The sequence below is a fragment of the Enhydra lutris genome, unplaced genomic scaffold (genome assembly GCF_002288905.1).
Source record: "Enhydra lutris kenyoni isolate GAN:26980312 unplaced genomic scaffold, ASM228890v2 scaffoldscaffold36, whole genome shotgun sequence".
Taxonomy (NCBI): Eukaryota; Metazoa; Chordata; class Mammalia; order Carnivora; family Mustelidae; genus Enhydra; species Enhydra lutris.
The window spans coordinates 4207133-4230662 of NW_019154120.1; the positions used below are offsets into that span (position 1 = coordinate 4207133).

Genomic DNA, 23530 nt, shown 5'->3' on the forward strand with positions numbered 1-23530 from the left:
AAAGAAAACATATATTCCACTTTTAAACTAAAAAAACAAAACAAAACAAAACAAAAAAAATAGAAAACCTTAAAAATAAAACTGGAACCCTGTTTTGAATCTCTTCGACATGAGAGCACACAATGTTTTAAAAGACTGTTTTGTTAAAAATGGATGCGAGGAAGGTGATGTGTGCATGTGCATATTAGTTAAAAACAAGGACATATAACTCGAGAAGTAAGATTTGGGTCGCATAATCACTATATTCATAACATCGTGTTTCAACAGCCGTAGAGAAATCATTAACTGAAAGGAACATGTAATTAAAACTATATATATATGTGCTGATATCATCCATATATTTCTCTGGCCCGGGCCCACGGCCGCCTGAGTCTGGGAGGACGCTTTCCCAATGACACACTTATTACTGCCGTTCCTACTGGTGTCTCTCGGCCCCTTCTTCCTGAAGGACGCTGTGTGAGCTGAGGGAAGGGAGGCCGCCTTGGCCGCATCAAGAGCATGGCACAGCCAGTGTAAGACGGACCTGCTTCAGGAGCACTGGGGTGTCAGTCCACTATGTTCACCTGGACTCACAGCGATGCTGCCCAAATTTGTGACAAGGTGCACAGAACCATCACAATTTGCAAAAAGGGAAATGAATGTACTTCTCATTTTTAAAGTTCAAAAACAAGCTAAAGGCAAAAAATTGAGATGCAGCCATAACAACCCCAATTAATAATGAAACAGAGCAGCCAAAATTGCACTGGGATGAAAGGAAATCCCTACACAACGTGCCTGAACGCAAAAGCAAACAAACAAAAAGCATATGTCAACCTGTGGGACAATACAGATGACCGATGTCCACTCTTTAGTGCTGTAGTATCACTGACGCCAACACTCAGCCGTTGTCATGCACCCTAAGTCACGGTAAGGAGTGAGAGGCGTGCTTTCACCCCGTATCAAACACACTCACTCCGACGGCAACGTGATCCTTATTAACCCGTCTTTCCAGGCAAGACTGTTGCAGTAGAGTACTAGGTTCCTAGAACTGCGGCAATCTGAAGAAGGTGGTGGGGGGGGTCAACCTAAAACAGTCAGACAGAAGTCTGAGCACAAACGGACACAGAAGATGGGAGTAAGCCCACAAGTGACACGAAAGTTAGGTCGCGTGTAAGTAGGAATTCCTTAGTAGGAATAAGTCAGGCACGCAGAAGACAGGTAAACAGACGGCGTGGGCTATAAATACACGGGGAGTCAGGTGTCATCACAGTTAACGGCCAAGCTCCTCCACTGGCTTCTGACGTCACCAGAGTGGCCCACTGGATTTACTGGTCTGAGAAGAACCCCGAGACACTCACAAAAACTGTTTACAGTAAGTCATAGGAAAAATGTCAAATTTTAAGGGACTGCATTTAAAAACGAGTGTTTGTTACACAACTACACAGGCTGGTGCAAAGCAAACTTCTGAATCACATGTAACAGTTAAAGTAATACAGGCTTTGCAGAAATTCTTCCTATAAAACCAACAAAATCCTAGTATCGGGGTGGGGAGTGGGGAGCGGGAGGCGACGAACACCACTGCATGGTGCTGTGCTGCTGATCCGGAAGCCTTCAGCTACCAGGCGTGAAAGTGGGTGCCATCAGAGCAGAGGCTGCAGGGCCGCGGCCCTCTGTCCCCGCGCAGACAGGGATGCGGCTCCACGCCCTGACGGCGTCCACTGAGGCGGGCAGGACGGCTCAAAACCCACCCTCCGTGCCCCTCACACTGCACAGAACCCCAACCCCGAACTGGAGCTGCCCCGCCTGGGCTGTGAGGGGTGACCCGGCCGTGAACGTCTGGTCCCCGCCTTGACTAGACCTGGTCTTCCTGAGACAGTCAGTGACCCCGGTGCCTGAGGCGGGACGACCGCACGGTGGCCCAGCTGAGCACTGCTCACTGGCTGCGCCCCCCTCCCCCCACCATGTCTCATTTTCCACATTTTCCAAGGCAGCTTTCGCTCACATCGGTGGCTTCTAGTTCTAGGTGTGCCGGCCTCACTCTGCATCCGCTGCCGTCTCCACGAGGGCAGCACATGGACGTTGCAGGGCCCCACTGCCCGGACCTCAGTCACTTCGTGGCAGGGACTGTCCTCCTCCTGCAGCAGAGACCTGGGGCACGGCACTGGTGGGAAGCCTGAGGCCCTGGCCTGCACCTGTCACCCCGCCCTGGGTTCCACCAGTCCAGCGCCTGACCAGCATGGGAGGCCGCCTCCCCTCTGTCCTGGGCCACACTGCCAGCTTAGGGCGGGCACTCATGATGCTCCAGGGGTGCCCCTGCAAGCGTCTGTGGCATGACCTCCCGGCCCCCGCTCTGTCCCTCTCTGGCTCATCATTGGCACCACATAAGTGACCTCTGACAAGCAAAATGTGAGTACGTCCCTTTCCCACTTAAAATTCTCCACTGGCTCCCCACTGCCTTTGGGGTGAAACTCAAATGGTCCAGCCGGACTTGCTGCTGCCCTCGCCCCCTAATCCCTCGCCCAGCAGTCTGGGCTCCCTGAAGTGAGCAGGCAACTCACAGTCAAATGGAAAGCACAACTGGGGAGTAGAAAGTCCTGCAGAATCTTACCTTTAACTAAAATTAAAGCTGTCTTAAGTTTTTAGGACAAAAAAAATTCTCAAAATTAAGCACTAACCATTTTTTACTCCAAATAATACAATCCAAGGGACTGATTTCAGCACAGGCACTGAAAATTTACATGCTAAGTTTTTTATGACATTTCATGTATTCATTAAACGTTGTAACTTCAGATGAGGAAAGAAAAGGCCAAATACAGTTCACCAGCATCTACTCAAATCTTACAGAATGAGAGATCTCCAAGCAGGGTCCTATGCTACAAAAGATACAAAATGAGGGATGAGGGTTGTTTAGCAACGCTCAAGTTGAAATAATTAAGAATAAGGAATTACACTTTAAGGGGCAAGAACAAGGGTTAATATTAGGTTTAAATTCCCTGTAGGGAAAAGTATCAGCTTACATATTATGTCACAGAATAAGAGATTCTGGTTTATTTCTGTTACAGCTCACTCATAGCTGTGCAGTAAGGAAGAGGTTAGTATCGTTCCCTTACAAAAAATACGAAAAAAAAGAAAGAAAGAAAGAAAAAGAAAAGAAAAGAGAAAAAGAAAAGGAAGAAAAAATTTAGGAGTATTTCTTGTTCTAGAACTAACACAGCACTTCTCATAAGTAGAGGAAAGCCAACAGTTGGGGCTACATTCCTTTAATTAAGAAAACGAAGACAACAAAGACAAGGTCCTGTCTGCAGAGACCTTCTGGAGGTAAAGCGACTTTGCATGCATGTGCCACCACACGGCAGGCCGCGTCTCGCTCCACAAAGGAACGGGGGTTTCGTGAAGAGATGACGGTTCTTTCTTGTGCCTCCCTCAAACCAGTGCATCACCATTTTCTAAATGTTGCAAGTGTTTCTTTCTCTCAGTTTTTTACGGGCCCTAGAGTAGCAGTATTTCAGAATCTGTGAAAACAAAATGGTTTAACCACTAACTCCTCAATCTCACTGAACCAATGCTACCTGGTCAAACTTTTATACACTTTATGGTCTGTTTGTTATTTTCTCCGACACTCACGGTGGAGTCTGTGAAACTCAGCCCCTGGCTGGAAGGTGTGCCTGAGGTTCTACTGACTCTTGTCAGTCCCTCCTGGCGATTACAGAGTTTTCCCTAATAAGCTACTCCGTGTGAGGCTCTGGTGCTCGGAGATATAGATAGTTACACAGCAGAGTGTTTTGTTGTGTGATAATAGCTCTAATGTCTGAGGAATAACTTATTATGCAAGAGACTATTGCCCAAAAAAATAGTTTCTATTTTTTTCATCTCTAAGGCCTTTCTTTCTACCACAATATATACAGATATATCTAACTACCACCCAGGGGACTGTCCATAGTAATTCCTTGTAGAAAGACCATCCCCAAAGATAGCTTTGGACCTTCTATAATGACTGGATTTGGGATTCGGCAACAGCGGTTAGATAAACATGTTTGTCTAGCTTCTACTGGAAGAGATAGCAGAGGGAATGTGTGGTCACTTTGTGTTCAAAATGGCTCTTCTAATTAATCTGTGATCTCAATGCGTAGTGCAGCCTCGTCGACAAACAAAACAACTTACTTGTACGATAAACAGAAGGAATTAGCTCAGATTTTTTTTTCCCTTTTAAAGACATCAGAACACATTTGTAATTTTTAATGCTATGGAATCTATTTGTGTAAAGGTCCACAGGTTTGGGTCAAAGAAAATCTGTTTTGTTAGATGAAAATGTACCTGCTTCCACTGAAGACCTGACAGAAAGCGCTCGCGCCGCATCGGCACCAGGTGCGTCGGGCCGAAGAGGAAACAAGCAGCCCGCGCGCCCGGGGCTAGAGGCCGGGAAGAAAGGTCCAAGTAGAACACGCAATTGTATAAAAATAACATTAGACTAAACAGTATAGAAAACACAAAACCAAATCAGAATCACAGTTACAACCACTGAGATTTTTTTTTTAAATCACTAATAAAACAGCCAGAGAAGATGAGGAGATGCTTGTTCTGAGAGAATTCAGTTCCTGCTGAAAACGGTAAAAACATTAGGCAAAAAAGCATTCACATACAGTACAACTTATGTACTGTACTTAATACAGTATGTTTCTGTGCTATATTTAATTTAATACAGTATGTTTCTGACTTCAATAGAGAAAACCTGAAAAGAAGATATAATTAGGCCATTTTACTAGATAACCCCTCAAAAAACCCCACCTGAACGTACCAGAACCGTCTACAACTCCGTCAGGGCTGCCTTGACACCTGCTAGACCTAAGCGGCGCGGACGCCTGCCAGGGACCGAACGTGGCTCCGCGAAGCAGCCGCGCCGCTGACCTCTACGTGCGGCGAGACGAGCTGCGCCCGGCAGCCAGCAGCAGGGGGCGGCTCGTCGGGGGAAGCGCCCGCTGCGAGCACAGGGCCAGGGGCACAGTCGGAAGAGTGTCTTGCAGGTGTCTTCGTACCACGACAAGTTTGTGAAGTAACTGGAATTTAGAGGCTTTCAAACCACCCTTTCAGCCTAGTCCATTTGTGTCCTAGTCCGTTAACTGGATCAGCAGCTACAGCAGAGCAGAATCTAAAGCGACAACAGGCTTGGGGTAAATGAAATAACGGAACAGTATTCACTGCTACTTTAAATGACTTTTTTTTTTTTTTAAACTACTGGGATTTTTCTGTTGTTTCAGTGAGAACATTTAAGTCCTATTCTCTTAACTACTTCCAAATACGTAATAGTCCTACTGGAAACCGTCACCATGTTTTTATATCAGATCCTCAGACCTTATCTTCTAACTGAAAGTCTCTATCCTTTTGTTGTTGTCTGTTTTCTTTAAAGATTTTAATTATTTGTTAGAGAGTGAGAGAGAGCACGAGCAGGGGGAGCAGCAGAGGCAGAAGGAGAAGCACACTTCCCACTGAGCAGGGAACCTGATGCGGGGCTCGAGCCCAGGACCATGACCTGAGCTGAAGGCAAATGTTTAACCCACCGAGCCACCCAGGCACCCCCAAGTCTATACCCCTTTACCAGCATCTCCCCACCTCTCTGGCACCCACTACCCCAGTCCCAGCCCCTGGAAACCACTTTTCTGCTGGTTCTATGGGTCTGTCCTTCTTTCTTTCTTTTTTTTTTTTTTAAGATTTTGTATACAAGTGACATGCAATATTTGCCTTTCTCTGTCTAGCTTATTTCACTGACAAAAACAGTTTGATTTAAAGTCTGTTCTGATATAACTAGGCTTGTAGCATCAATCAAATTGCTTTAAGAATAAATTTTATCCAATATTAATACTACATCTCTTCATTTGGTTACTTTTACGTAATGTCATTATTCCTTGAGAACTTTAAAATCACCCGAAAGAAATGAATGCTACCTCTGATTTTTCTGGTAAAGAAATGCGTGCTGTTCATTTGGTATGTATAATTTCACTCCTCTCTTGCTATCCATGATGTCCTGCTACAGAGACTAACATCTATTTTTTCTTCCTATCATCATCCAGGGCAAATCCAAGTTCGCTCTATCCACTGCTTCTCCCGGTACAACCTGTGACCCTGCACAGGAAGCCAAAGGAAAATTGAAACTCTCTGAAGAGATGATCCTAAAGGAGAAAATTATCCCCTGTGGAGTTAGTCTCCCTAGCTCAGGACGCTGCTGGAACAAATGGAAGATAGGAACAATGAGACCCACTGCACACTGAATTCTTAATGCCACAATAACCAAGGCAGTTTATCTTATTATTTAATTATGCATAATAAACATAAAATGTTTATATAGCAAGATTACATGCAAATGCATAATATTATCTAAGACCTGAAACAAATTTTCATAGCTGAGACTCTTTATAGAAATATGTTTGAAAAATTAATTCAAACTTTAAGGGGAAATAATTATTACAAATACAATTTTTTTGTCCTTGCATCTTAAAACTACCCCAAAAATGCTTCCAACATCATGTAAAGTGAAGAGTTCAATTAAAAGCACTTTTGACAAAAAAGCATCTTTTGGACAACTATTTTCTAAGACAAATAAAAAACAATTAGAGGGACACACACTGCAGGGGTTGTGACAAACGGCAAATTCTACCTGCTCTATCACATGGTGAGAATTTATGGAATCTTCAGGAAATACTTAATAAGATATTTAGAGGACTAATAGTAATAGAGAAACATGAAGGAGTATCACAAAAAGCCCATTTCTAGTTGCAATATCACTTCTTCAGTTAAATGTTACATCAAATATTCTTAGCCTCCCTCTCACTCAGACAGGAAAGAAAAATTTTCTTGAGAGCAAAACCTTATGTATTAGTGACTCCTATGGACTACACCGGCCAAGAGCTAAGGAAACTAACAAGTGTGTGTGGGGGGCGAATCAGAGTGTATTTCCTACAACTTTAGTGAACAATGGAGTGAATCTTTCCCATGAAGCAGGAATTGCAGATTTTATTCCAAAGATCAATGATACAGTGATATTTCTATTGGGGTTATAATAACAAGTAATTTAAAAATAACAATAATAGTAAATAAAATGAAAAATGGAATGGTAAAAAAAAATTTTTTAAGACTGTGTGTAAGACTGAAGGTACAAAGGCAGTTGTACAGCTGAGGAAAACTCTGGTCAAAAGCAATCTTGGGGAACATGCACACTATTCCGACATCCACAACAGGGACACGGAACGTAAGTCACCAAATTGCCAGAGTCTGACTTGAAATTTTAGCTTTCTTTAATTTGCTAAATGACATTTAAGGTATAACATATGATTATCCTTAATATTTTTAATACTGCAGGTAGCATTGTGTCTTTTTTTGTTTTCTCATGACTTAGAAGGTTTACTGTTTAAAACACATCTATTGTATTCTCCCATAAATCCTAAATAAAAAATGGAGGGCAATTAGAAGAGGAGTTTCACGTAAAAGAGAGGCCGAGTGTAGCCATCGATTTTGTTGTGAGAGCCAGTGTCACTAGTAAAACAGAATACAGTTTGATGCTAATAAATTCTATGGGGAAATAAGGATTTACATTTTTAGAAAGGGTGCTTACATAACGTTTTAAAGGTTTTCTATTTTGTAACATAGAAGTGACAATATATAACAAAGGGAAATAAAAATACAGAAAAATGCTGGACTGTTTCCATTTTAATGTAGAAACAAACCTAAAGAATTTGCTGCACAGATAATATGGCAGGACAGTGTGCTATGAATCTAAATTTATGCTCTGAAATTATAATGAATAGTAATTAATGGTGAAAAAGTTATGGAGTAATGATGGAATATACGGATTTGTAATAGATTAGACTTTTGGATATTTTAGACAGCAAAAGCTTAGGAAAAGGGGTACATGTTTATATCTGAATAGAATGAGATGTCATTGCCTAAATTAATAATGCAAACTTGAAAAATAGCCCCAGGTTCAAAAGACCAATTATAAAATTCTTTTGTAAACAAATCTATATTTACATTTTTCATGAATAATTATAACTGCAAGTATTTCTTCACTAATGTTCAATTTATAAAATGAAAAATATATTTTCAAGTGAAACGTAAGTAATATTTCAGTTTCTAATGATGGTAAACTTACCTGCAAATAAGTGTTAATAATGACAAACACAGGAATACTCTATGGGAATAATTTTTATATATCTATATTAACAACAAATAAAAATCTAAATGGGAAAAAAGTTAAAGTGTTTTAAAGCAAAAAATAGAAAAATATCAATAGGACAAATATAACCACATCATCTTAAGAAATATCTGATCATCTTATGAATATTTTTATTCCATGGAAGTCACACATACTCAAAAAAGGAAAAAGATATTCTCCTTGTAGTTATAAGGCAGACATGATAAAAGCATTTTCTTATTACACTATGCAACCAAGACGATCATTGTAAACTTCTCTGCTCATTTTTAAATCTTTTGCTCATCAACAAGAAAACAAAGGTATCTGTTTGATACAAAGGTATGAATGAAATGATACAAAGGTATCATTTCATTCATAGTTCCTAACATTGCTATTCATGTACCTGCAAGGCTTGGTATTCCTAAGCATGGTCAACTTATCTTTGTTCACGAGTAAACAGACCTAACCACATGTACACGGGCCTGTTACATGAATAACAAGTATTCAAACTGTTAACTGTCAATAATAATCAAATTTCCAAAAACTTCTAAAGAAAGATAAAACCAACCTTTTATCAAGAATTTCAAACATTTCAAAAGAAAATCTGACAGACATCATGAGATGTAAGTGTCCCGAGTATTAATTCACAGGGCAGTGGCAATATTCTTGGAAAACACAGTCTCCTTTTACCCACAGTGGCTGTCGGAGGCGTCGCAGGGATGGAACCCAGCTACCTTCGATGCCCTTCTGAACGGACGTGACGCTGTGTCAGGGAGACAGTGTGCATACAAGGCAGGGAACACAACCTTAACCTCAGCAAAAGCATAATACGATTTCAAACCAAGAAAGCCTGAAATATTTTGAAATGTTTAGGCACACAAAGACTAAGTCTAAGAAAACGCAGTACTTACCGATGAGACAATATTCTAACCCCTATCTTTGTAGTAATACTATAATAATTAATAATAATAGTAATACTATTAAATAAGTTAAATTTAATAGTATTAAAAGCCATAGGTCATACTTCTAGGAATTTCTTTTGCAAAAAATCATGGATATGCACAGAGATTTAGGAGTAAGCATTTTCAAATGAAAATGCCTAAAAATGGCCCAAATGTCTAAAAAACCTCATGAAGTGACTACTGTTTATCCATCTAACTTGAAGCCATGCAAGCATCAGAATGCACTGGAGACGAGTGGTCCTCAAGTGAGGCATTCAGAGCTCTACGGTATGTCAGTGACTATGTAACAGACGATGCTGGGTTTAATGTATTTTTAACAACTTCAAAAACTGGGGGGAAAGTCCATCAGGGCATGCATTATAAATAAACTTCAAAAAACGGAAGACCTTCAGGGCACTGACACTCTTGCACTGAACACTATCCTGAGGTCACAAGGTGAAGGAACACCTGTAACCATCCAAGGGACAGTCTGAGAGGAAACCCAGGGCCCCCGCGTCTCTGCCAGGCCGCGCTCCTCCTCTAATGTGAGCGAGGCTCCCGGAAGGCTGCTCCTCTCGCCGCCCGTATTTCACGAGAGGTTAAGATGGCAGAGCCCACTGGGTCCGCTCCTGCAGAGCCTGAGCCCTTAGCTACACAGCCTCCTGCTTACCCCAGAACGAGGACATGGACTGGACGCCAGGGCTAACTCAACAGCTATTCTGATCAATAGCTTCCCCATTGGAAAAATTTTTCCTGTCAAAACAGCATCATATAATTATTTCTTAATATTATGAGTAAATATTACAGATGTTACCTAAGAAATTCACTTTTAAGCAGTAAAAAACACTTTTATATATTTTATATAGGGGTGTGGAAATGATCCTGTTTGAAACAACAGTTCTGCTACTTTTAAAACAACAGTTTGAAAACCACAGTTACACAAAATTAACGAAATGGAAAGGTGGTCCCAATTTGTTAAGTATGAAAACTAAAATTTAAAAGAAATAAAAAAATCCCCCAGAACCACAACTCAAATCTAATGCATACAATATAGACCGAAAGGGTATAATCCTGAGCTTAAAGAGATAATTAGGAGAAATTTTTACAATTTCTCTAATTGCTTTTCTGCGTTTTACGGAGAAGGCAACTATACAGTATGACCTCTTCAGTATGGAAAAGAATATTCAAACTGTTTATTTTTTAAAGAACTCATATCAACACCTTAAAATCTCTATGTCCACCTCTAATTGGATCACCATTTTACCAAATTTCCCAGAAACACCAATCTAGTGCTAAGCAAAGACAGAACTCATAAAATGTTGAATGAATGAATAATTAATGAATGAAATATATCTGTAATATCTCTGTAGTATTAAATGACCTTTAACATAAAACTTACTGCAATAATGAGGATAATAACAGAGATTATGTCAATCTATTTACTGAATACACAGGCTACAGGAATGCACAGGAATACAAGCATGTCTTTTTTTAAAAAAGGCTTCAGGCTTAAGGTATATATAGATCCTAACGTTTAACAGTAGCGGGCTGTGTTGAAAGAACCCCCCCTCCATGGCCCTGTGTCGTCATGTGTAATGGGGTCCATAAGATCTTCAGCTCCGGAATGGAGAAGGCCCTCACACAGAGACTCAGACTGCACAGTGTGGCTGAATGAAGCCCCTAAGACAGGTGTCACCTGGCTGCCTGCAGACTCTGCGGTGTCCAACAAACCATCTAACATGCTCTCAATTCACTCTCATGGGCTGCAGGTATAGCACGATCTGGCCGCAATGTCCAGTTCCCATTTTAATTTTCATCTGCACCCTCCACACACACTTCAACACAGAGTGAAACGGGATTATTTACCACTGCCTGACCACGTCTTCAACTTCTGGCACCTATGTCTTGCTGTGGCCGCAAGGCTGACTCTGCAGTGTGGCAGACATCCCTTAGCCACCAAGGATCGCAGGGAATGGGCTGAGCACATGTGATCTGGATCACACTGTCGGCCCGAAAATGCTACAGCACACCATTACCTCCTGCGCCTAGGTCGTGGACATTTCCTCATCTTTTAAGCACCGGCTGAAATGCTGTCTCCACTAGGAGGAAGTCCGTGTGGCTGGACTGGTTTCTTCCTATGGACACTCCTGGCCTTTTTCTTTCCTGACTGAAATCTGTATTATAACTCTTTAGAGGCACTACTAGTCACCTATTTTGCCTCAACGTCCTTCAAGGCAGGAAACATTTCTTGCATTGTCTTCATTGCCTAAAAGTGCTTCACTCGGTGTAGACAAGGGCCACATGCATGGAATAACTCATGAAATGGGACGGTCCCTTACTCTGGCCAAGAAATAAAATCACCTGAAATTCAGGTGTATAAAGGATTACAAACCCGAAGTGTTAAGATTATAAAAAATGGAAAAGAACTTTACAATTTTAAAAAAACAGTCACTAAAATTGGATGGTGAAATAAATTCCCGACCTAGTAAGTGAATCCTGCTTTACGCTGTGCTAATTCGCGTTCATCAGAAGAGCAATTCCTTCCTGTGAACGCAACGCGACGGCCACTGACTCCACCTGCTTGGTAACGAACCCTTACCTGTAGTCACACCAGGGGCACCTGTAGGGCTTCTCTCCCGTGTGCACCCGCTTGTGCCGAGTCAGATGAGACTGGGTTGTGGAGGCAAAGCTACACTCATCACATTTGAAAGGTTTTTCTCCTGCAAAATATAAAGCAGTGCTATACATGAATAATTATAAAAACTGGAAATGAAGGGCCAAACCTGTTACTAACAATTAAAAAGAAACTTACTTCCATAAAAATTTAAGAATATAGTTCAATGGGCTACTCACATTTAGGACACCTGAATATTCACTCCCCAAGTGAGAAACTTAGAAGACACCACTGATTTTTACTTCTATATTTGAATGGAGGCAAGGTACATATTATGGCGCTCAAATGTAACTTACACAAACTTACACAAAAGCCTGGTCGAGCACTGCATTTGGAGTCATTTGACAAATTATGTTACAGTAGAGCCATTATAAAAATCTCCCTGAGGATAAAAGCATGAAAAATCATAGAATAGAGATATTCTTTGAATATACTGTATAAAATCTTAAAGTTAAATATGAAGAAAAAAATAAAGCTCTAATTAGATACCAATGAAAAAACTGTTTGACGTAAGGAAAATTTATAGTTCACTACAGGTGAGTAAGAGGTCACCACAGAAAAAAAGGCCTCAAAGAAACACGTGCAATACTATTTCACAGTGTCCCCCGGATGGATCTAACCACTACCCACATGCGCATTTCACCAGTCAGCTGGCTCAGGCTTGCACGCCGCTCACGGCTAGTCCTCTGACTGAGGCCTTTCTCTGCACTAACCACTCCCCCTGCGCACACACACATTCAAAGAAATCATCAAATCTCAGTTTTTAATTGTATTAGCCATACTGGCTGGTAAGTACTTGAAATACGGCTATTTCACTCAGTGTAAGTTTTAAATTTAAAAAACTGATAGGGGATTTACCTATGTAAAAAAAAATGTCTGTAGAGAATATCTTGGGAATGTGAATCTACTTTTTAAGTACAAATTTTATCAAATCTAAATATCAATCATGGATTAGATATAAAAATTTAGTCTCTGAATTAAGATGTGCTAGAAGTATAAAATGCACTCCAAATTTCAACATCTCAGAACAAAAATAATATAATAATTTATATTGATTTCATGTTGGAAATGAAAGTAATTTGATGTATTTGTGTAACTTTTTTTTTTTTTTTTTTTTTTTTAGTTTTGAGCTTTTATTGGCATTCCAGTTAATTAACATAGTGTGTGATATAAGTCTTAGGGGTAGAATTTAGTTATTCACCACCTACATACAAGACCCAGTGCTCATCATTACAAGTTCACTCCCCTTAACTCCCATCACTTATTTCCCACAACCCCAATCCCCCCAGCTCTCCTCCAGGAACCTTCAGTTCATTCTCTGTAGTTGAGACTCTATAAAGTTTGCCTCTCTCTTTTTTGTTCCCCCATGTTCATCTCTTTTTCTTCTTAAATTCCATCTATTAGTGAAATCATATGGTATTTGTCTTTCTCTGACTGACTTATTTTGATTAGCGTAATACACTCTAGCTCTATCCACGCTGTTGCAAATGGCAAGATTTCATCCATTTTGATGGCTGAATAATATTCTTATATATACATCTTTATGTATATATAGAAATACACATCACATCTTTATCCATTCATCAGCTGATTGGCCATTTGGGCTTTTTCCATAATCTGGCTCTTGTTGATAATGCTACCCACCATGTCCCTTTGAATCAGCATTTTGCACCCTTTGTACCCATTTCTGTCCCATATTTGTACCCTTTGTACTAGGTGGTTTTGAATCACCTAGTAGTCCAATTGCTAGATCATAGGGGAGTTCTATTTTTAATTTTTGAGGAACCTCCATAATGTGTTCCAGAGTGGCTGTACCAGTTTGCATTCCTACCAGCAGGGTTAAGAGGGCTCCCCTTTCTCTGCACCCTAGCCAGTATCTGTTGTTTCCAGTGCTGTTAATTTTAGCCATTCCAATAGGTGTGAGGTGGTATCTCATTATAGTTCTGATTTGTATTTCCTTGATGATGAATGATGTTGAGCATCTTTATATGTATCTCTTAGCCTTCTGGATGTCTTCTCTGGAAAAGTGTCTACTCATGTCTTCTGAATTTGTATGGAACCACAAAAGACCCCGAATCGCCAAAACAATCTTGGAAAAGAAAAGTAGAGCTGGAGGCATCACAATTCTAGACTTCAAGTTACATTACAAAGCTGTAGTGATCAAGACACGATGATACTGGCATAAAAACAGACATACAGATCAATGGAACATAATACAAAATCTAGAAATGGACCCACAACTGTATGGTTGACTAATCTTTGACAGAGCAGGAAAGAACATCCACTAGAAAAAAGACAGTCTCTTCAACAAATGGTGCTGGGAAACTAGACGGCTCCATGCAAAAGAATGAAACTGGACCACTTCCTTATACTATACATAGAAATAAATTCAAAATGGATGAAAGACCTAAATGATGGACAGGAAACCATCAGAATCTTAGAGGAGAACACAGGCAGTAACCTCTTGGACACTGGCGATAGCAACTCCTTAACTAAGTATGTCTCTGGAGGAAAGGGAAACCAAAGCAAAAATAAATTATTTGGGACTTCATAATCAACACAATCAACAGAACTAAAAGGTGACCTTTGGAATGGGGGATCTGCAAATGATACATCTGATAGAGAGTTAGTGTCCAAGATACATAAAGAACCTATAAAACTCAACACCCAAAAAATAATCCAGGTAAAAAATGGGCAGGAGACATGAATAGATATTTCGTTCACTATTTAAAAAAGCAATTCACCGGTTACTCTTTTGTTTTTTTTTTAACATGGTTGCCAGGAAGCCTAAAATGACAAGTGTAGCTTCCATGACATTTCTGTTGGACAGCAATGAACTAGAAAAAACTTCACAACCACCTCCTCCCCCAAATTATTTATAATATACAATAATACTCCTCTCAGCAAACGTTCTTTCTGAGAAATTTTACACACAGATTAATTTTATGTATGTGCAAAATTCTACTTGGCACATCTTAATTCTGGTGTTTTTTTAATAGTTTTACAAGTATACTGACTTATGTAGAAAACAAAGGATGAACTACCTTGGTATAAAATTACTCTACATCAATTTCACTAGCAACAAGACTACATCTGTCCTGAAAACTAGACTGTTTAGTCTTGTCCTATTTATGTGGCAGTTAGCTGAATACATTCACGTCTCAGCAGATGGCGTCCTACCTATCACTGCCGGCCGGGCGGCGGCTGGAAGAAGCCAGACGGCCTTCAGTCCCAGTCCAGGTTTTGCCATATTTCACTCCCTACCTGTTAACTCCCTGGACAAGATCAGAAGGGTAAAACCACCGAACAAGCAGGACAGCAGGACAGTTATGAGGATTAGAGAAGACAAAGCACATGCAAGGTACTTCTCAGAGGGTCCAATGCCTCGCTGCTTCTGTGGCCTGAGTGCCTGGAGTGGCTGAACACAGGTACGGGCACACTACCCTCCCACGGAGATGAAAGAAGGGGCACACCCCTGTGCTTCTCATCAAGCTCTCCAAAACAGTAAAAAGACAAACCTTTTTTTTTTTTTTTAGACAAACCTTTTTATATACAAAACAATTATGTGATTTCTCACAGTGAATTTAACATAGAGAAACCATTTAATAGATCCTACAAGGAAATACTTTATTTATTTTTGTAAAAATAAGAACATATGCAAAGCAGAGTAAAATCTTGGGAGTTGAGAGGCATATCTGTACCTTTCAGCCATTTATTCTCAAGATAAATCCCATCTATAACACAACTGAGCGATCACTCAGGGTCAACTTGAATAACTTCGTTCACGGTCTCTAAACTGCTGGTCAAGGCACTTACATTGGTATAGACAACTACACTGAACTTATACAAAAACTCCCTTTCATGATGATGATGGATTTTGCTTTTGTTTGAGACAGCAGATGATCTTCCTCTTGCCGAGGCTGAAGAAAATGTCTCTTGTGTCTTCAAATTTGATATAGAAATATGCTATATCATAAAGACACAAACATCCGCAGGGAAGCATATCTGAAAACTTCTCCATTCATTATGAGAACTGAACTGCAAGACTATTTTAGCTACACACCAATGTCACAGAGCAGTTCACATGGACAATAGGAACACAAAGTGATGCACTCATCTGGATAAAACCACACGCATTACTAACTGTTTCACTAACTTGATGTAGCTATACTGACCATACAAGGTGGACTGAAACTACCACCACATTCAAGACAATGAACACAGCCACCACCCCCAAAGGTCCCTTTCTCTCTCTGGCTCATTCCATCCTCAAACAAACTCTCATCTGCTTTCTGTTGCTATATATTAGTTAGCATTTTCTAGAGATTTCTATACATAGAGTATGTACTCTCTTTTGTCTGACCTTGTATCAGCATTATTTTGCAACTCATTCATGTTGCTCCGAGCGTAAATATTTGTTTTTTTTATTACAAGCGGAGGAGTAGCATTCCATGATATGAATGTACCACAGTTTGTTTATCCATCCACCAACTGAAGGACACTTGAATTGTTTGCATTTTGGGGTGTTACAAACTAAGCTGCTACAAATCTTTATGTGCAAGTCTATGCATGGACGTGTATCTCTTTTTCTCTTGGGAAAACATCTAGGAATGGGTTGGCTGGGTCATTTGGTAGGTACATAATAATTTTGTAAGAAACTGCTAACCTTTTTCCAGAGTGGTCTGACCATTTTACATTCCTACCAGCAGTAGAGGAAAGTTTCCACTGTTCCAAATCCTCACCAATACTTGGTACGGTCAGTGCTTTCAGTTTGTATTTTTCTAATGATGTTGAGAATCATTTCATGTGCTTATCTGCCATACATTTATATCCTTTGGTAACATGTCTGTTCAAATCATTCAACCCCCTTTTAGTTGTTTGTTTTCTTTTATTTTGAGACTTCTTTATACATTACAAATACAAATCCTCAATAAGATTTGTGATTTATACATATTTTTCCCCAGTCTTTGGTTTATCTTCACATTCATTCTCTTCACAGTGTCTTTCCATAGGGGAGTAGCTAACTAATATATAAAGTTTTTAGTTTGTCAGTTTATAATTTTTCAAGTTATGGGTTTTTTTTTTCTAATTAAAAATCAGGTTTCTGATGTGGTATCTAAGAAATCTTTGCTAATCTATGGTCAAAAAGATTTTTCTTCTAAATTTTCTTCTAGAATTTATATAGTTTTCAATTTTTTATTTAGAACAGTTTGGAGTTAATGTTATACATGATATGATATACAGATCAAAGTTCATTTTTACTGCATACATATATCCAATTAGTCAAGCATTATATATTAAAAAGACTGCATTGCCTTTGTTCCTTTGTCAAAATTCCATTGACCATACAGACATAGGTCTGTTCTATAATTTCTGCCCCATTCCACTGATAGATGTGTCTTCTTGATGCCAATACCAGAATGACTTGATTACTGTAGCCTTATGGTAAGTCATGAGGCCAGGTTTGTTCATCGTCCTCAAAACTCTTTCAGATAGTTGCATTTCCAATTTTAGTCTATGTGCTGCTGAACAAACACTGGATCGTTGCATTTCTCTTTGAATTTTAAAATGAGCTTGTCAATTTTTCAACACCAACAAGAAAGCTTGATGGGATCTGAATCTTTTGAGTCCATGAACATGGTATGTCATTCTATTTAGGTTCTTTAATTTCTCTTGGCAATTCTTTGCAGTTTCCAGTGTAGGGGTTTTGCACATCCTTTGTTAGTTTTCTCTCTACATATACCTTGGTCACAAACAACTGACAACTACAGGCATGGATCTATCCTGTTCCACTGATATATCTGTGTAACTTCAGGCCAATACGATATGGTCATGACTATTGTAGCTACATAATAAGAGGTCAAGTTAGGTAGTACAAATCTTCCACTCTTAAAATAATGAATCTAAGTAGTCAAACAATAAAAGATGTTTTTTTCATTAAGCAAGTAAGACAACCATATCCTGATGTCTCCTTATTCCATTCAAACTAGTGTTTGAAAATGTGTCGTGTCACAACTCACTGCTAAATTGTTTATTCAAATAGCCTTGGGGTAGGCATCTTTAATCTATCCATTTTTCATGGATTTGGCAGGAATCTGGAGAGGATAGAGGGTGACATTATGGACTCATTGTCTGAGTTAGCAGTGTAAATGAAAGGTCATTTAAGATCTTCAAAGTTAATTTTCTTAGTTTAGAGATTTAACATAAGCACTTAAAAAACAAAGTTAACATAGCTTATTCCATCTAAATTTTTATGACATTTTTATATGACACAATTGAAACAAAAAACACTTTTAAAGAATAATGTCATTTATATTCTCTATAATTCTACTAATTTGGAGTTGACATTAGGGTAGCATTATATTGTAAGGAACTATAAGTTATCATTTCATACTTGACAACACTGTGGATTAAACTGTGTAACACTAGGAAATTTTGAATTATATGCAGGTTGACAGAGAAAAAAATATAATGCTACCAAAATATGCAACATAAAAATCCTATACTATAAGCACTAAGTAAAGGAAGGCTCAAGTATGTATGTGTAGGCTCCCAGAAGGGGAAGAAAACTATGTCAATTTTTACAAAGTACAGTTTAATCAAATCTGTGCATAACAGTTAGTTTATAACTCATTCATTTTGTTACATGCCCAATGCTACTGTTTAAATTTTTTTTTTCATCCACAAATGATAATTTATTCAGGTAATTTCAGGAAATTTCTTCAAGTAATTTTTTCAGGGAACTATACTTCAGAAACACATAAGTAGTTTTTGTGTTTATTAGGCTCAATATATAGCCCAAGAAATAAACTCACTTTTTAGGTTGTAAAATTTGAAAAAAAAAAAAAAGTGTATACACATACACACACACACACACACACACACACACACACACACACACATTTTAAATAAGAATTCCAGTTTGCTAATATTTGTCCATGCTTGAACTGAGATAGGTACTATATGAAGGGGTGCATACACTTGTTAAGGACTGACCAAAATGACTTTGGTGCACCGGGAACAGCCCTTCTGAAACCTCTGGGAACAGCCCTTCTGAAACCTCCGTCATTCCAACACCAGAAAGATGAGTGGATCCAGGCGTGAGACATTTCCCTACTCTTGAGCTGTGCTACCTGCAAGTCAGCAGGGCCACCTGCATCCACCCTACTCAAAAAAGCAGAACAAAGGCGGCCTTCCTTTCCTCCTATTCCCCTTTATGTGACATAACAGTGCATATTAAATCGTGTTGCTCTTCACACTCTCCTTTATGAACAATAATCTTGGCCAAAATAATCATTAAGAAATGTTCTGCATCTCAGGTAGCTCTGATAGAAAAGTAAAGAAAGTCGGGGTGGGGGAGGGGATGCCAGAATGGCTATGGATATAGAGCAGTGCCCTTTGTGTGTCAACGATCTGTCAAAAGGGCTGCACACTTCTCATGGAAACTCACACTTCGCATTCCTTTGGGCAGGCTGCTGGTTATTAAACTGGCCAAGACCCTTCAGCTACACGTGAGGATCTGCTCCTGTGCCCTTGAATCAAGGGTCTCTGACAGGTGATAAAAGTAAATCTTGGAATGGAAGATGTTTTGTGTCAGCCCCCTAGACAGTCTGTATTGCAGGAGGGAATTATTTACGCCATTTGGAACACTTTTGATACCTATCCCTTTCCAAGCTGATTGTGATTTGCGTGGGCACTCTGTGGTAAAAAGGTAAACCATGTCGAAGAGGAATACATCAGAGAAATATAGATTTCAAATGCACCATACGATTCTGGCCTTGGGAAAAAAACAAGTTGTATGTTGCTTAAATATTACAAATCCAGCATAAAAGCCAAGGGCCTAGACTGAGTTGTACTAAGCTGTTTGGTTGAAGCAAACAGTCTTCAGAACTGACTTTGGTATTAAAGAATCATGTTTGATTTGTGCCAGAGAGGCAGATAAATGCCACGAAGACAGATGCCTCTGTCTGTGAGACACTGTCCTATATGGTATAAAGTTAATAGCAAAGTAATAAGGAGCCTCTGGACCTGACATAAAGTACAAAGTTGTGCCTGCTCGACGCTGGCTTCATGATCCATCACCTGTAAGCGCCTGTGATCACAGCACGACGGTCCTCACCACCGGGGAAGAGGGAGCTCTGCCGCGCTGGCATAGGTGGCACAGGGGGCTCCGCGGGTCCCGGGCCCCAGCAGGGAGCGACCGGGCAAGCAACAAGGACCGCACGGCAGCAATACACTGAACACGCTGAGAATAAAGCACTCCACGTGAGCACACATTCACACACACACACACCACGCCAAGCTTCTCCAAGACAGCTGTCGAGGAGGGCTGGGTTCCACTGGGCCTCTCCTGCCACCCCTGACCCCGACTCCCTTTCCCTGGATTCACGGGTTGTGGCCACAGGTTGCTCCTATAAACTGAAAGGGGACTTCCACATTTACAGAATTGAGGGTAAGTTTCCAACATCACGCTGAACACTGGAATTTCCCCACCCCCAATACTAACTCTGACCCCATACAGAGACCCGGGTCACACTCACCATCTGAAAGGAGCGACCGGCATTCGTTTTTACTAATCTTACAAATGCCACGATGGGCACTGGAGCCACCTATGGTGGTTAAATATAACATATCAAGATTCAAAATGTCCCACAACCAACCTATTTTGTGTGTCTTCATTTCATGCCACTCCGAGTGTGACCGCTGAACACCCACCGTCACGGTCCCCAAGGAAAAGCCCAACATTGAGTGACAGATTGTGTTACCACATGATTTATCATCTAAACTAGGTCACTTTTGATAATAAAACAGTTCTGTTAATAATTAGAAGGGACAATGCCATTAACAGCACTGTCCCCGGCACGTATAATTTACAATTATTAACATAATTACTTATAAGACCAACTAGGTAATCAATTTTAATGAATATTTAAAACTTTCCATTCTGAACTGCTCCTAACTGAGGCACCTACTTGATTTTGTTGAACGATTAAGGATGCGGATCGCAAAGAGGACTGCTGCTCCGTGTCGCTGTCTACTTAACTTGCTCTCCATTCTTCAGAGCAAGAAAAACAGAAGCAGCAAGAACCTAAAACTGCACCCACTGGTCCCAACTCGCAAAGGGACTGCCTCTGGAGGGTCAGGTGGATAGGTGGGCCAAGCAGTAGCTGGGCGGGGTGGAGGGGGACCCTCTGGATAAGCCAGGAGCCAACTAAGGAGGCAGGGGCGAGTAAGGAAGTAGGTGGGGACGCTGAGGGGAGAGGGCTGCGCCGGAGAGCCAGCCAGCCTAGAGCCTCACCCACCACATCCACGGCAAAGTCTCGCCAGCAGAGAGGGCCTGGTGTGTCTGCACGTGGCAGAAAGCTCTCTCCCCTCCTACATCCCATGTATTTGCACTGCACATACATGCAGTAGGGTGACTTTTTTAAACATATAAAAATAGGTGACTCCAAATCTTAGGTCATTCAAGTAGAAACCTCAGCAGACCCTCAAGCACGGGGGTTACAGAAACGGACAAGACATGCCACGGAGGGCCGAGCGCGGGTGCTGGGCACCGGACGGCCGTACTGACCTGTGTGCTGGCGGCGGTGCTTGGTGAGCGCGTGCCGAGTCCCGCCGGCAAAGCCGCAGAGGTCGCACAGAAACGACTTCTCGCCTGTTGCAACAATAAACAGATGAGGGACTGCGGAGGTCACAGATCATTAAAACATATCTATCAAGGTTTCAGGGTTACTAATTCCTCCAATCAAATGTTTCCATGTAAATATGTCAAATGGGAATGAAATTACCACTGCGGTTTATTGACTGTGATAAAATCTGAAAAGCACCACTGAACATAATTACATACTTGTCAGACCCATAAAAATTAGCTTTATTATCAATGGAATGGTTTTGTACAACTTCATTTCTGGTAGATGTCTTCCAGATGGGGCTGCTTTATGCACTTGAACAGTTTTTATGCATATCCTGATTTTTTACAATTCCCATACATCTGGCCTTTCTGAGCTGAGTAAAGATTGCTTGGAATAGTTAATATACAGTATCTAGGATTCTGCTTAAATAAAACATATTGAATTTTCCAACAACTGAAGGATATTGAATTGGTTTTACCTGATTCTATCAGGTTCTTCTTTAATAACTTCCTACTTAATAATATGAATTAAATGATTTCCTTGCACACACTGAAGATCCCAAGTAACAATAAAATCCACATTACTCAGCACCAATAACAATTCAGTGCTATTTATGTTTCTCAAACTTGCATGGCATAAAAAAACAAGTCTAGGGATTGCTAAAGAAATTGTAGAGAAACTTCAATTATTCATCTTTAGTGACGGTCCTGGACGGAATACCTCTGCAACAATTAGAGACAGATTTGGCAGAGTCAGTATTTGTTAAAAGTGTGTAAATGCTCATTTTATTTCAGCATTTTTACACAAGTGAACACTTTCCCCTACAGTGTAAAAATGCAATCTATCTTTTTTCCAGCAGCATATTCAGGCAGTAAGCACTGCCAAGCTGGGCAGTTTATCCCACAAGGCTCAAAGGGAAGGGCAAAAGAGAATAAAAATGCTAACCATGGAGCGATACAGCGAAATTATAAAATACTTTTCCAGAAACAAAATAAATCATTTGTATCTATTCTTATGTACTTTACTCATCTAGATGTTTAATGCAACAAGTCTTTCAACAGTTTTGCCCCAGTCAGCTGGCTTTGTTCTAAAACATTTTGGCATTTCATAACAGAAATTTAGCTTGATGTATTTGGAAAATGCTGGCTGCCTTTGTAAAGTTAGAAGAAAAAAAAAACAGTAAATATAGGAAGGCAGAATAACTTCAGTGACCAAAAAGAGTCCCCCCTTCACTTGTGAGCATTATTAGCTTTTGTCGTCTAGATGAACATGCATTAATGAAGAGAGTTTTAAAGCGAATTATGTATAATCTCATTTCCTGAAGGTATATGAAAATGTTCACTGTTATCATTTATGAAATAAAGTTGAATTTAAATATTTTTCCTATCTTTGCTTTCCTATTTTGGGGTTAAGTTTGTCCCTTGGCATCATCATCTCAAGATTAAAAAAAAAAAATAGAGTAGATGGCTGTGAAGAATAAAGTTTAATTATAATCACTCATTTAATTATTTAATCAATTTGGAATATAAATCTTGCCAACCAGCCATATTATCAATTAAATAACACTGAGAGTAGACTTTTTAAGAATCCCATAGATAATTTGCTCGTTAATATTAACATAATACTCTATGTGGAGGCAAAGCTGTTCCCCAAGATGTCTTTCCCAGCACGGCGCTGTGGGCATGAACCCCCCGTGCACGCGTGGCCACACATCTGTGCCCGGTCTCCCCCACGCATGCCTGAGAGCACATGTGTGTGCGGAGCGGTGTGGCAGTGGAAGGGCTGTGCCACCCAACTAGTGAAAACTCTAGTGAGACAGAGGGTCCTTATTACTCTGAGATGCAGGAAGACGGGGATTCCTTTCTCCCATTTATGAACTTCTTTGTGACCTACATCTTTCTTGTAACATAAAAACAGAAAAATTCTCATGAGATTTATACTCTTTACAGGCAGACATGCTGCAGAGATATATGAAGTTTTATTCCCTTTCCTATTTGAAGATATGTATAGGCACAAAGACAAAATTATTAATAAATTTTCAATGTGATTCAATTCTAGATACATTAGTGACCTCGATTTTTTGAAGTGCAGAATTTTAGTTAGGATGTTACCCTGCAATGTA

General features: G+C 40.1%; 1 protein-coding gene across 1 annotated transcript in view; it reads right to left on the bottom strand.

Moving 5' to 3' along the window:
• The window catches only part of LOC111154259 (zinc finger protein 407), a 431681-nt gene that overhangs the window by 149914 nt on the left and 258237 nt on the right, over positions 1 to 23530 (bottom strand). Inside the window, exons 6-7 of the mRNA XM_022513763.1 lie at positions 21348 to 21431; positions 11702 to 11822 (exon numbers count right to left, since the gene is read on the bottom strand). Of these exons, the coding sequence (XP_022369471.1) occupies positions 11702 to 11822; positions 21348 to 21431 (205 nt within the window). The remainder of the gene's footprint in view (positions 1 to 11701; positions 11823 to 21347; positions 21432 to 23530) is intronic.